General features: G+C 41.4%; 1 protein-coding gene across 7 annotated transcripts in view; it reads right to left on the bottom strand.

Annotated features, from left to right (window-relative positions):
* LOC126354490 (meiotic recombination protein DMC1/LIM15 homolog) overlaps window positions 1–15527 on the bottom strand; it is a 108735-nt gene that overhangs the window by 41010 nt on the left and 52198 nt on the right. For all 7 annotated transcript variants that reach the window (XM_050004213.1, XM_050004214.1, XM_050004215.1 and 4 more), the window contains one exon: window positions 358–523. In XM_050004213.1, the coding sequence (XP_049860170.1) occupies window positions 358–523 (166 nt within the window). The remainder of the gene's footprint in view (window positions 1–357; window positions 524–15527) is intronic.

Here is a 15527-nt window from a genome sequence, read left to right as displayed (position 1 = left end):
GTGCTTTCTGATGACTCAAGTTGTCTAGTACTTGTTCCATTGTTACTTGTGCTTCTTAAATCATTTTAATCCCTATATATAAATTTTATGTTATATTCATGAATGAAAATTCTGTTGCTTGCTTTTGCCTTGAAATTACCTGTTAGTTACATTCTTTCATTAGTAAAAATATTCCATTCACATTTTAGTGTACACTTGATGGAGCAAAGCTGATGAATATAACACTAAATCATTGAAACTGCAAGGTCAAACTTAGCCATATAAAAATGCTGCAGTTAACAGCAGTTAACCCAGTCATAAAAATAAAGACACAACTATACATGACACAAGTTAAAAACACAAGTATACATTACATACAAGTAATTTGAAGACTCCAGGTTCTTCATGAAACTTTGCAGCAACATAATCCATTAGTTCATACTGATGTTCACTTGTATAAGCTCGAGCATATAAAATGTTATCAAGGACTGCATTTTGGTCCAAATTAAACCGATCAGCAATTGGTCGAAGACGATCAGGTCTACTGAGAACTAGAAGTCAAGGAAAAAAATCAGAAGTAATCCTAGAATGATTTTGATAACATTAACATAATATTTTACGGGCTATAAGATGCACTTTTTTCTTCAAAAAATTGCCTCCAAAATTCAGGTGTGTCTTATACTTGAAATTAATATAAAAATATCCAGTATTTGACATAAAGTTCCCGCCAGTCTTAAAAATGGCCATACATTCAGTGGCATGGAAAACCTATCTCTATCTGGTAATACTGGATTCAACTGGCCACAACAGTGCACTGATGCAGTGAACATGGGTTGCAGGGATTAACAAGCTTGCTAACACTGTCTCCTTCCTACCCACCATTACAAACGCAGAACACTGCCGTCTATGATGCATCATTGCAGTCTACGGTGCCAGTGAACTTGAATCAGTAATAGTACAATAATGCTGTTGGAATCTAGTTTTGTAATGGAAAAAATAAAAGGTGTTCATATGATGCAGGCTATAAATGAAAGTAATAGTATACACAGAAGAACACAGAAACAGAGCAGCTGAATGGCATTTCTGCCCTCCACCAACAGGAAAAACCATTTTTGATTGGTGGGCTAGTAAAGAAAAATTGAAAAAATAATCCAGAAGACTAAATTTGCAAATGGAGGACTGAATCTAAAATGACCAAAACTGAAATATGACATATTGAAATGGATTCAAGGACACTGTCAAAATGGCATTGGAATTAATACAAAGCACTACACTGGAACATAACAGATTTTAAGGGTGGTGTTGCTTGGTGCTACAGGTTTATGATGTCTCATGGACTTAGCATGTGAGATAAAACCAAAATACCTCAGAAAATGTCACAAGAGTATGAAGAGAAAATGTTATCTTTCAATCACTTTATTATTGAACATAGAAAGAAAGCCAAGTAGCAAATATGGATGAAACTCCTCTGACATTTGATGTGCCAAGTAACAGAACTGTTCCATGAAAGGTGCTAAAACTGTAACTACAAAGACAAGTGAACATGAAAAAATTCACTACACTGTTGTCCTTTCAGGCTGTGCTACCAGTACTAAACTTGATCCAATGATCATTTTCAAGTGCAAAAAAAATAAAGAAATACAAAAAAATTGCCGAAACCTTCTTAATTACTGACAGGTATTGTCATTCAAATACATGACAAGGATGAAGCTGGCATGAAATTATGGATTAACAGTGTGTAGGAGGGACAGAGAGGTGCTTCATTGAAGAAGAGCTCTCTTTTTGTGCTAGATCAGTTTAGTAGTTATTTGAAAATTTCCGTGAAAGAGAAACTGAATCAAGGAAATACAGAGCTTGCTGTTATTCTGGGAGGACTTACTTCACAACTTCAACCTCTTGAAGTTTTGATAAATAAGCTATTTAATATGTATATGAGAGAGGAATGGAACAAATGGATGATGGATGAAACCCAAGATGAATTCCTGCTGAAGGGAGCTTTAAAACAGCCTATAATGAAACAAGTGTGTCAGTGATAAAACAGTTGTGGTCTAGAGTGAGAGAAGACATTAGTCACAATTTTTTTGAGAAGTGTGGCATAAGTAACGCTCTCAATGGTAGTGAAGACCATCTTATATGTCAAGATGACCACAATGATGACAAAGAGAAAGAAGAAGAAGAAGAAGAAGAAGAAGAAGAAGAAGAAGAAGAAGAAAGTTCAGAGAATGATTTTCAGGGATTTTAAAGGTGAGTTCAGTTTTATAAACTAAGAATATTTTAAAGTTGGACTTTGCAATCTAATAACAAAAATGGTAAAAATGTTGTATGAAAAAAATGTTAAAAATTAAGGTGCGTTTTATAGTTTGTAGCATATTTTAGTTTGTAAAATACGGTAATCACACTTTGCAGTGTCCTACAATTATTATGGAATGAAATTTTTCTTAAGTATTGTCACTGACACAATTTATAGTGACAGGGAAAAAAGAAATACATAGCAATGTGACAATCATACGCACTTGACCAGTAACATAAATATCAAAATGCCAAGGGAGTGCTGCTGATAGAAGGAATGATGATAATTGCTGAACTTATGGTTAGAAAATTATTTCAAGTCCACATAGAATACTTGAGATTATTGCACAACTTTATTCAATATAATATTTTTGTAGTGTCTTACAATAAGAAATCTATTATTTTTAATGCCAGAATGGCAGTATGTAGAAGACAGAAGCAACAGTCCATAATTATTGGGTTGCTGCCTAAGTTCAACGTATTTTCCCCTAAGTTAAATAACCGCAACAGATACACATAACAGAGACTTTAGTGGTCAATAATATATTTTCGTTCACTATTTACAACAGTCTGCCAATGCTGGGGTAACTTCTCAATTCTGTGACTGTAGAAATTGGTTTTGAGCCCAAGAACTCATCAAGCCATGTTAGAGTAAATTTTCGTCCAAAAAGGAAGTTCCTTAATGGTTGTTTGATAGAGAACAGAAAAGGTGAAAATCTGAGGGAGCAATATCATGTGTATAAGATGGATTGATTTCCGAAGCCAACCCCTATACAGTGTTTTTCTTCAGTCTAGTAGAATGAGGGCGGGCATTATCACGGAGTAGCATCACTTTGTGCAGTCTTCCTGGTCCTTGTTCTTGGATTGCACCTGCAAGACATCACAATTGTTGACAATAAATATCAGCAGTGATGGTTACACCTAGCAGAAGCAGTCCATAATACACCACACCATCGATGTTCCACCAGATGCAAAACATAATCTTCTGTGGATACACGCAGGTCTTTGTATGGGAAGTTGCTGCTTTTTTTGGACTCAGCAATTGCTTTCTTTTCCTTATGTTAGCATAAGGACACAATTTCTCATCACCAGGATACAGGATATCAATGGTCAGTGTTGTTCATGAGCAAGCAGAAATGCATGTATGGCCATCCAATGATTTTTGTGATTTTGGCCTAGAGAATGCCACACACCTCATTTTTTAGCATCCTCCACTGCATGCAAATGTTGCATGATGGTGGAATGATCACAGTTCATCACATTTGTCAGTTCTTTAGTACACTGAAGTGGATCATTGTGGATTAATGTGTTTAAATGTTCTTCAACAAACCCCAAAGGTCTTCCTGAACATGGAGTCACTAATGTCAAAACAATCCTCCTTAAAGTGAGAGAACCATTTTTGGCATACTCTGACCAATGGCATTATCCCCATACATGGCGCAAATGTTTCTGGCTGCCTCTGCTGCTGTCATCCCATTACTAAACTCAAACAGAGGAATATTTTGGAAATGTTCTGATTTCTGCACTTAGCACTCCATTTTCTATCATACACAGCTCTATTCACTATCTCCTAATGATAAAATGACACCATGTAAACTCAAATACCAACAATTAACTATAAATAAAAAATGACAATCAATAAATAAACCCATAGCAGTTGGAAAGCTAACGTACAAAACAAAAGCGATACGTTTTTGAACTCATGCACCAAACTAATCATTGAAACAGCAGGATGACTCAAGGAATAAAGGGAGATGATAAAAGGAAACAATACCTTCTGAAACTCAGTATGAGGCTGCAAAATTACTAACCACCAAAGAAATATCTAGAGTAGAAAAACTTCTGTAGTACATATACAGAAAAAGCACAGAGAAATTATGGAGTAAGATGCATGAACAAACTACAAAACACATAATTTTTTTAAGCCGGGTAAGAAAACATACATAACATACAAAGTTATTTCCCAAGGAGATGCATGGAGAACTCAAGATAAAAGGTTGAATAACAGTGATGGAATGGTAAATCAGTATTACTGGTCTCTGCAACTTCATTCTAAGGCAGAATATTTAACAATAATAAATTATTTCACCAACTCAAAAAATAAAACACCCCAAGAGTAAAACAATTTGGCACACTATGGTGACATTGGTAAGTATCATGTTACTACCAGTGCAAGTGTGATAATTATTGCAGACTCATGTGCTATCTCTGTCTATGTTGTCTACAGTGGGAAATTCAGGATGAAATGTAACAACATTATGAAAAGGAGATGCTAAGTCGCAGATAGGCACAACAAAAAGATTGTCACAAATAAATAAAGCTATTGGCCAGTAAAGCCTCTGTCAAAAATAGCTGACAGACACAAACATAAACACACACACACACACACACACACACACACACACACACACACACATATATATATATATATATATATATATATATATATATATATATATATATATATATATATATATATATATATTAAAAACAAAGATTCCAAGACTTACCAAGCGGGAAAGCGCCGGCAGACAGGCACATGAATAAAACACACAAACACACACACAGAATTACGAGCTTTCGCAACTGGCAGTTGCTTCGTCAGGAAAGAGGGAAGGAGAGGGAAAAATGAAAGGATGTGGGTTTTAAGGGAGAGGGTAAGGAGTCATTCCAATCCCGGGAGCGGAAAGACTTCCCTTAGGGGAAAAAAAGGACAGGTGTACACTCGCACACACACACACATATCCATCCGCACATACACAGACACAAGCAGACATATTTAAAGGCAAAGAGTTAAGGGCAGAGATGTCAGTCGAGGCGGAAGTACAGAGGCAAAGAAGTTGTTGAAAGACAGGTGAGGTATGAGCGGCGGCAACTTGAAATTAGCGGAGGTTGAGGCCTGGCGGATATCGAGAATAGAGGATATACTGAAGGGCGAGTTCCCATCTCCGGAGTTCGAATAGGTTGGTGTTGGTGGGAAGTATCCAGATAACTCGGACGGTGTAACACTGTGCCAAGATGTGCTGGCCGTGCATCAAGGCATGTTTAGCCACAGGGTGATCCTCATTACCAACGAACACTGTCTGCCTGTGTCCATTCATGCGAATGGACAGTTTGTTGCTGGTCATTCCCACATAGAAAGCATCAGAGTGCAGGCAGGTCAGTTGGTAAATCACGTGGGTGCTTTCACATGTGGCTCTCCCTTTGATCGTGTACACCTTCCGGGTTACAGGACTGGAGTAGGTGGTGGTGGGAGGGTGCATAGGACAGGTTTTACACCGGGGGCGGTTGCAAGGGTAGGAGCCAGAGGGTAGGGGAGGTGGTTTGGGGATTTCATAGGGATGAACCAAGAGGTTACGAAGGTTAGGTGGACGGCGGAAAGACACTCTTGGTGGAGTGGGGAGGATTTCATGAAGGATGGATCTCATTTCGGGGCAGGATTTTAGGAAGTCGTATCCCTGCTGGAGAGCCCCATTCAAGGTCTGATCCAGTCCCGGGAAGTATTCTGTTACAAGTGGGGCACTTTTGGGGTTCTTCTGTGAGAGGTTCTGGGTTTGAGGGGATGAGGAAGTGGCTCTGGTTATCTGCTTCTGTACCAGGTTGGGAGGGTAGTTGCGGGATGCGAAAGCTGTTTTCAGGTTGTTGGTGTAATGGTCGAGGGATTCAGGACTGGAGCAGATTCGTTTGCCACGAAGGCCTAGGCTGTAGGGAAGGGACCGTTTGATATGGAATGGGTGGCAGCTGTCATAATGGAGGTACTGTTGCTTGTTGGTGGGTTTGATGTGGACGGATGTGTGCAGCTGGCCATTGGACAGATGGAGGTCAACATCTAGGAAAGTGGCATGGGATTTGGAGTAGGACCAGGTGAATCTGATGGAACCAAAGGAGTTGAGGTTGGAGAGGAAATTCTGGAGTTGTTCTTCACTGTGAGTCCAGATCATGAAGATGTCATCAATAAATCTGTACCAAACTTTGGGTTGGCAGGCTTGGGTAACCAAGAAGGCTTCCTCTAAGCGACCCATAAATAGGTTGGCATACGAGGGGGCCATCCTGGTACCCATGGCTGTTCCCTTTAATTGTTGGTATGTCTGGCCTTCAAAAGTGAAGAAGTTGTGGGTCAGGATGAAGCTGGCTAAGGTGACGAGGAAAGAGGTTTTAGGTAGGGTGGCAGGTGATCGGCGTGAAAGGAAGTGCTCCATTGCAGCGAGGCCCTGGACGTGCGGGATATTTGTGTATAGGGAAGTGGCATCAATGGTTACCAGGATGGTTTCTGGGGGTAACAGACTGGGTACGGATTCCAGGCGTTCGAGAAAGTGATTGGTGTCTTTGATGAAGGATGGGAGACTGCATGTAATGGGTTGAAGGTGTTGATCTACGTAGGCAGAGATACGTTCTGTGGGGGCTTGGTAACCAGCTACAATGGGGCGGCCAGTTCCCATCTCTGGCTGCAATCCTTCTTTCCATCAGTCCTTATACCAGTTCCAAACAGCACAATCCATAGCCCTCACCCGCCTAATCCTTCACCTATACATCGACTCGGCTAATGAACACACCCGTCAACTCCTATCCCAAATCAAAGTCCTCAATCTTTCCTCTCCCACATCCACACCGGCTGTACATAGCATCCTCCTACAGGCCAACCGCAAATTAGAACAACATGCCACCCTCCACCTCAAAAAACTATCCAATCTCCTGGTTTCCCACCTCCGGAAAGGCAACTCACTCACCCTCCACAACCTTTCCAACAAAACTCAACCTCCTCTCATTGCACACAGACCCAGTCTCTCCCATCTACTCAATCTCCCACTTCCAGCTCCACTCCCCGCAACACCTCAAAATTCTAGTCAACACAATCTGGAACCACAACACCCCAATTCAGTAGTTAACCTTTCCTCCAAACCCCTCTCCCAATCCGAAACCTCTGTCCTATCCAAAGGCCTCACCTTCAGCCCCACTCCCAGGTTCAACCAAACTGCCCTTGTCAAGGATTTACTGTCCTACACTCGTAGTCTCTGCTGGAAATATCACTTTGCCACGAAGAAAAACAATCCTGATCCCACTCCTAATGATCCAACTCCCCAAGACACTATCCAAATTGAACCCTGCCTGCAACAGTTCCGTCCTCCATCACAGCGGGACCCACCTCCTCTTCCTCAAAATCACCCTCTCCAAACCTTCCAGGAATTTCTCACTTCCAGCCTTGCCTCTCAATCTTTCTTGAAAAACCTTAATCCTACTCCCAACATCACCACAGCCGAATCCCAGGCTATCCGTGATCTGGAAGCTGACCGATCCATCATCATTCTTCCGGCTGACAAGGGTTCCACGACTGTGGTACTTGATCGTCGGGAGTATGTGGCTGAGGGACTGCGTCAGCTTTCAGACAACTCTACATACAAAGTTTGCCGAAGTAATCCCATTCCTGATGTCCAGGCGGAGCTTCAAGGAATCCTCAGAACCTTAGGACCCCTACAAAACCTTTCACCTGACTCCATCAAACTCCTCACCCCACCGTCACCTCGCACTCCTACCTTCTACCTACTTCCTAAAATTCACAAACCCAAACATCCTGGCCGCCCCATTGTAGCTGGTTACCAAGCCCCCACAGAACGTATCTCTGCCTACGTAGATCAACACCTTCAACCCATTACATGCAGTCTCCCATCCTTCATCAAAGACACCAATCACTTTCTCGAACGCCTGGAATCCGTACCCAGTCTGTTACCCCCAGAAACCATCCTGGTAACCATTGATGCCACTTCCCTATACACAAATATCCCGCACGTCCAGGGCCTCGCTGCAATGGAGCACTTCCTTTCACGCCGATCACCTGCCACCCTACCTAAAACCTCTTTCCTCGTCACCTTAGCCAGCTTCATCCTGACCCACAACTTCTTCACTTTTGAAGGCCAGACATACCAACAATTAAAGGGAACAGCCATGGGTACCAGGATGGCCCCCTCGTATGCCAACCTATTTATGGGTCGCTTAGAGGAAGCCTTCTTGGTTACCCAAGCCTGCCAACCCAAAGTTTGGTACAGATTTATTGATGACATCTTCATGATCTGGACTCACAGTGAAGAACAACTCCAGAATTTCCTCTTCAACCTCAACTCCTTTGGTTCCATCAGATTCACCTGGTCCTACTCCAAATCCCATGCCACTTTCCTAGATGTTGACCTCCATCTGTCCAATGGCCAGCTGCACACATCCGTCCACATCAAACCCACCAACAAGCAACAGTACCTCCATTATGACAGCTGCCACCCATTCCATATCAAACGGTCCCTTCCCTACAGCCTAGGCCTTCGTGGCAAACGAATCTGCTCCAGTCCTGAATCCCTCGACCATTACACCAACAACCTGAAAACAGCTTTCGCATCCCGCAACTACCCTCCCAACCTGGTACAGAAGCAGATAACCAGAGCCACTTCCTCATCCCCTCAAACCCAGAACCTCTCACAGAAGAACCCCAAAAGTGCCCCACTTGTAACAGAATACTTCCCGGGACTGGATCAGACCTTGAATGGGGCTCTCCAGCAGGGATACGACTTCCTAAAATCCTGCCCCGAAATGAGATCCATCCTTCATGAAATCCTCCCCACTCCACCAAGAGTGTCTTTCCGCCGTCCACCTAACCTTCGTAACCTCTTGGTTCATCCCTATGAAATCCCCAAACCACCTCCCCTACCCTCTGGCTCCTACCCTTGCAACCGCCCCCGGTGTAAAACCTGTCCTATGCACCCTCCCACCACCACCTACTCCAGTCCTGTAACCCGGAAGGTGTACACGATCAAAGGGAGAGCCACATGTGAAAGCACCCACGTGATTTACCAACTGACCTGCCTGCACTGTGATGCTTTCTATGTGGGAATGACCAGCAACAAACTGTCCATTCGCATGAATGGACACAGGCAGACAGTGTTCGTTGGTAATGAGGATCACCCTGTGGCTAAACATGCCTTGATGCACGGCCAGCACATCTTGGCACAGTGTTACACCGTCCGAGTTATCTGGATACTTCCCACCAACACCAACCTATCCGAACTCCGGAGATGGGAACTCGCCCTTCAGTATATCCTCTATTCTCGATATCCGCCAGGCCTCAACCTCCGCTAATTTCAAGTTGCCGCCGCTCATACCTCACCTGTCTTTCAACAACTTCTTTGCCTCTGTACTTCCGCCTCGACTGACATCTCTGCCCTTAACTCTTTGCCTTTAAATATGTCTGCTTGTGTCTGTGTATGTGCGGATGGATATGTGTGTGTGTGTGTGCAAGTGTACACCTGTCCTTTTTTTCCCCTAAGGGAAGTCTTTCCGCTCCCGGGATTGGAATGACTCCTTACCCTCTCCCTTAAAACCCACATCCTTTCATTTTTCCCTCTCCTTCCCTCTTTCCTGACGAAGCAACTGCCAGTTGCGAAAGCTTGTAATTCTGTGTGTGTGTTTGTGTGTTTTGTTCATGTGCCTGTCTGCCGGCGCTTTCCCGCTTGGTAAGTCTTGGAATCTTTATTTTTAATATATATATATATATATATATATATATATATATATATATATATATATATATATATATATATATATATATATATATATATATATATATATATATATATATATGAGACTGCAGACTCAGGCAACTGAAACCACACTACAAGCAGCAGCATCAGTGCATGATGTGAGTGGAGAGTGGGGGGTAAGGTGGAGGCTGGGGCAGGTAGGAGGAGGGATAGTATGGTAGGGGTAGGAGGAGCAGCATCAGTGCATGATGTGAGTGGAGAGTGGGGGGTAAGGTGGAGGCTGGGGCAGGTAGGAGGAGGGATAGTATGGTAGGGGTAGGAGGCAGGGGAGGGGTGGGGGAGAAGGAGAGGAAAAGGAGAGAAGTAAAAAGACTGGGTTTGATGCTGGAATGACGGATGCATAGTGCTGGAATGGGAACAGGGAAGGGGCTGGATGGGTGAGGACAATGACTAATGAACATTGAAGCCAGGAGCTTTACAGATACGTAGAATGTATTACAGGGAAAGTTCCTATCTGCGTAATTCAGGAAAGCTGGTGTTGTTGGGAAGGATCCATATGGTACAAGCCGTGAAGCAGTTATTGAAATGAAGTATGTCATGTTTGGCAAGTGTAGTCCACAACAGGGTGGTCCACTTGTTTTTTGGCCACAGTTTGTCAGTGGCCATTCATGCAAACAGACACCTTGTTAGTTGTCATGCCCAAATAGAAAGCAGCGCAGTGTTGCAACCCTCATGGCCAGTCTTTTTACTTCTCTCTTTTTTCTCAACCCCCCCCCCCCCCCCTAGTCATCACAATGTTAACACCAAGTGTCAAAGATCAGTCCAAGTGAGAGTGAAAGTGCCTATCTATTGAGAAACTGAACTTAGGAACTTTCTAACTGCATTCTGCACTGGAGTTCAGTTTGATTAGTTAGTCTTGATCTACTGATAAAAGGCAAGATGAGGCTAATAACTTTTACATTAGTGCCACACCTTAGCAACAAAGCTAAACTTGAGTTTTTTTTTATGTACCTTATTTTAATAAATGACTGTTCTTGTTTCTCATGTCTAGCCACAGTTATTATGTTTTAGATATATTGCCCTGTGATGTGATTAAAGTAAGCATGCAAGTAGGGCCCTTTCCTGCAGCCACAGAACTCAGTAGCTGGCATTTACTTCCTCGTGCCTTTACGTTGGATACCTAAGTTATTGGTGAACAAAACATAAATTGGTGATGAGTAGCAGTTCTGCAACCTGCCAATTGCATAAATTGTGGACAGGGAAATGTCTTGCTAAATTTATATAAATTGACAACAAGAAAAAGTACAGCCAATAACATAAACTCACAATGAAAACAAACTGCCATGACTGGCAGTGTATTTTGAAGCAGATTTATGAAAGGATTTCCACGCAAACCAAATCTGAGTGAGCAATTGGCACCTTTATGTGGCAACACTTTAATTTAGAATGTCACCTTTACATTGATTTCTAAGTGCTTAAATCTGCATGTGGACTCCTAATCCAGTTTCCTTTCAAGCAGGATTCAGGAGAATATTGTGTAGTATTCTGAGCTACATTTTTCAGACATGGCTCAACCAATGTGTCAACTGCATATGCTGCAGCAAATTTACAATACACAAGAGCTGCTTGTGGTGCACTTGGACAAAATAGGAGCTAAGAAGCAACAGGGCCAGGAAATTTTTATGATACCACCAGTATCTGACTGAAAACTTGAAGCCTGGCAGAATTATATCTCCTCACAGGAACAACATTTCATCACACATCAAGTATCAGATGATAATAAGCACAAAGCTTTCATTATCCTGAGGCTTAAATACATTTTGTATAATTTTTCACAATTATGGGGCTTAGTTTGGTGGCAGGAGGAACAAGACTTTTGGTCAGGTGAATACAGGGTTATAAATACAAAATCAAATAGTGGTAATGCAGGAGTAGGTTTAATAATGAATAAAAAAAATAGGAGTATGGGTTAGCTACTACAAACAGCATAGTGAACGCATTATTGTGGCCAAGATAGACACGAAGCCCATGCCTACTACAGTAGTACAAGTTTATATGACAACTAGATCTGCAGATGACAAAGAAATTAATAAAATGTATGATGAGATAAAAGAAATTATTCAGATAGTGAAGGGAGTGACTGGCATTCAAGAGTAGGAAAACGGAGAGAAGGAAACATAGTAGGTGATTACGGATTGGGGCTAAGAAGTGAAAGAGGAAGCCGCCTGGTAGAATTCTGCACAGAGCATAACTTAATCATAGCTAACACTTGGTTCAAGAATCATAAAAGAAGGTTGTATACATGGAAGAATACTGGAGATACTAAAAGGTATCAGATAGATTATATAATGGTAAGACAGAGATTTAGGAACCAGGTTTTAAATTGTAAGACATCTCCAGGGGCAAATGTGGACTCTGACCACAATCTATTGGTTATAAACTGTAGATTAAAACTGAAGAAACTGCAAAAAGGTGGGAATTTAAGGAGATGGGACCTGGATAAACTGACTAAACCAGAGGCTGTACAGAGTTTCAGGGAGAGCATAAGGAAACAATTGACAGGAATGGGGGAAAGAAATACAGTAGAAGAAGAATGGGTAGCTTTGAGGAATGAAATAGTGAAGGCAGCAGAGGATCAAATAGGTAAAAAGACGAGGGCTAGTAGAAACCCTTGGGTAACAGAAGAAATATTGTATTTTATTGATGAAAGGAGAGAATATAAAAATGCACTAAATGAAGCAGGCAAAAAGAAATACAAACGTCTCAAAAATGAGATTGACGGGATGGCTAGAGGACAAATGTAAGGATGTAGAGGCTTATCTAAATAGGGGTAAGATAGATGCTGTGTACAGGAAAATTAAAGATACTTTTGGAGAAAGGAGAACCACTTGCATGAATATCAAGGGCTTTGATGGAAACCCAGTTCTAAGCAAAGAAGGGGAAGTGGAAAGGTGGAAGGAGTATATAGAGGGTCTATACAAGGGCGATGTACTTGAGGACAATATTATGGAAATGGAAGAGGATGTAGATGAAGATGAAATGGGAGATATGATATTGCGTGAAGAGTTTGACAGATCACTGAAAGACCTGAGTCGAAACAAAGCCCCCGGAGTAGACAACATTCCATTAGAACTACTGACAGCCTTGGGAGAGCCAGTCCTGACAAAACTCTACCATCTGGTGAGCAAGATGTATGAGACAGGTGAAATACCCTCAGACTTCAAGCAGAATATAATAATCCCAATCCCAAAGAAAGCAGGTGTTGACAGATGTGAAAATTATTGAACTATCAGTTTAATAAGTCACAGCTGCAAAATACTAACGCGAATTCTTGACAGACGAATGGAAAAACTGGCAGAAGCTGACCTTGAGGAAGATCAGTTTGGATTCTGTAGGAATGTTGGAACATGAGAGGCAATACTGACCTTACAACTTATCTTAGAAGAAAGATTAAGGAAAGGCAAACCTACATTTCTAGCATTTGTAGACTTAGAGAAAGCTTTTGACAATGTTGACTGGAATACTCTCTTTTAAATTCTGAAGGTGGCAGGGGTAAAATACAGGGAGAGAAAGGCTATTTACAATTTGTACAGAAAGCAGATGGCAGTCATATGAGTCGAGGGATATGAAAGGGAAGCAGTGGTTGGGAAGGGAGCGAGACAGGGTTGTAGCCTATCCCTGATGTTATTCAATCTGTATATTGAGCAAGCAATAAAGGAAACAAAAGAAATGTTCGGAGTAGGTATTAAAATCCATGGAGAAGAAATAAAAACTTTGAGGTTCGCCGATGATATTGTAATTCTGTCAGAGACAGCAAAGGACTGGGAAGAGTACTTGAACGGAATGGACAGTGTCTTGAAAGGAGGGTATAAGATGAACATCAACAAAAGCAAAACGAGGATAATGGAATGTAGTCGAATTAAGTCGGGCGATGCTCAGGGAATTAGATTAGGAAATGAGACACTTAAAGTAGTAAAGGAGTTTTGCTATTTGGGGAGCAAAATAAATGATGATGGTCGAAGTAGAGAGGATATAAAATGTAGACTGACAATGACAAGGAAAGCGTTTCTGAAGAAGAGAAATTTGTTAACGTCGAGTATAGATTTAAATGTCAGGAAGTCATCTCTGAAAGTATTTGTATGGAGTGTAGCCATGTATGGAAGTGAAACGTGGATGATAAATATCTAAGACAAGAAGAGAATAGAAGCTTTCGAAATGTGGTGCTACAGAAGAATGCTGAAGATCAGATGGGTAGATCACATAACTAATGAGGAAGTATTGAATAGAATTGGGGAGAAGAGGAGTTTGTGGCACAACTTGACTAGAAGAAGGGATTGGTTGGTAGGACATGTTCTGAGGCATCAAGGGATCACAAATTTAGCATTGGAGGGCAGTGTGGAGGGTAAAAATTGTAGAGGGAGACCAAGAGATGAATACACTAAGCAGATTCAGAAGGATGTAGGTTGCAGTAGGTACTGGGAGATGAAGAAGCTTGCACAGGATAGAGTAGCATGGAGAGCTGCATCAAACCAGTCTCAGGACTGAAGACCACAACAACAACAAAGGAAATGGTATTGAACTCCCTAGTGAGAGTATCTATGAGGCAGGTGATAGTAAAACACAGGGATATAAATACACATATGTGAGGTAAGTCACTCAGACTCCAGGATGATAGGGAAACAAAGATGTAGTGGAAACACAAATGAAGAGGAAGGTGGTACTGAAGACCACAACAACAATGAAAGAGTGTAAATTTCAGTGTGGAAATGAAAAGTATAAGAAATCATATGTAGGTTCTCTCATTCAAAATATCCTGATATGCATTCCCAGGCAATAAATTAAAGAAAGTCTGTCTCGGCTTAACTAATACATCTTTGCAAGACTGTCTGGCATTAGTTTGAGCACTTAAGTGGATGCAAGTATCTGTTGATGAGCTCCAGGACACAGATGACAATGTGTTGATGCTGCTGAGCCAACCGGTGCCACCACACAACTTGTGTGACCATATACACAAGTCACAGGGCATGCAAAGACCATGATGAAATCAACATTACATGAAAAGATTCTTTCATGCTAAATTAAAGTCTTGTGCATGCTATGGAGTTAATGACAAGCAAGAAAATGGTCCAGATCAAAAGTTTGTAACACTAAACAAATCAGGCAATGAAATAAGACACTCAGACATACAAAAGATTCAAAATAAAAATTCAAATGATTTTCAGAATGAATATGACTAAAACAATAAATTTTCAAGTATGAAACATAACAAAAATGTGATCTTTTCAGTGAATTATAACTTCATGTCAACACAGTAGCATTGCAATTCTAAACTGACCAGGCTCATCAAATTTTATAATTAATCTACGGCCACACAAAAAATTAAGGTTGCCAAAATTAAATGCGTTTCAGAATTTGTCAGTTAGTTACAGAGGCCATCGGTCTCCAGTTAATGGTCCATTTATTATGGGCTAGCAACCCACCCCAGCTTTGCATAGGTAGCACAGAGTATCTATGGCCAGACCACTTGTCTGGCCCAATGGTAACTTTTTTTACAGGGCTCTCCATAGAGCAATGATAAAAAAATGACAGGACAATGTTTGGTAGCTGAATATCTTCATGTACACACATTCTCCACTACTCCCTGTATGGTGTGTAGTGGAGGGTTCCCGATATCACTACTAATTATTTTCTTTTCTGTTCCACTTGCAGATATGCAACTCACTATATGCCTCCATATGA

Source organism: Schistocerca gregaria, chromosome 3 (assembly GCF_023897955.1).
Source record: "Schistocerca gregaria isolate iqSchGreg1 chromosome 3, iqSchGreg1.2, whole genome shotgun sequence".
Lineage (NCBI taxonomy): Eukaryota > Metazoa > Arthropoda > Insecta > Orthoptera > Acrididae > Schistocerca > Schistocerca gregaria.
Note: the sequence above shows the minus strand (reverse complement) of the source record. Positions and strands in the feature narration are given on the sequence as shown.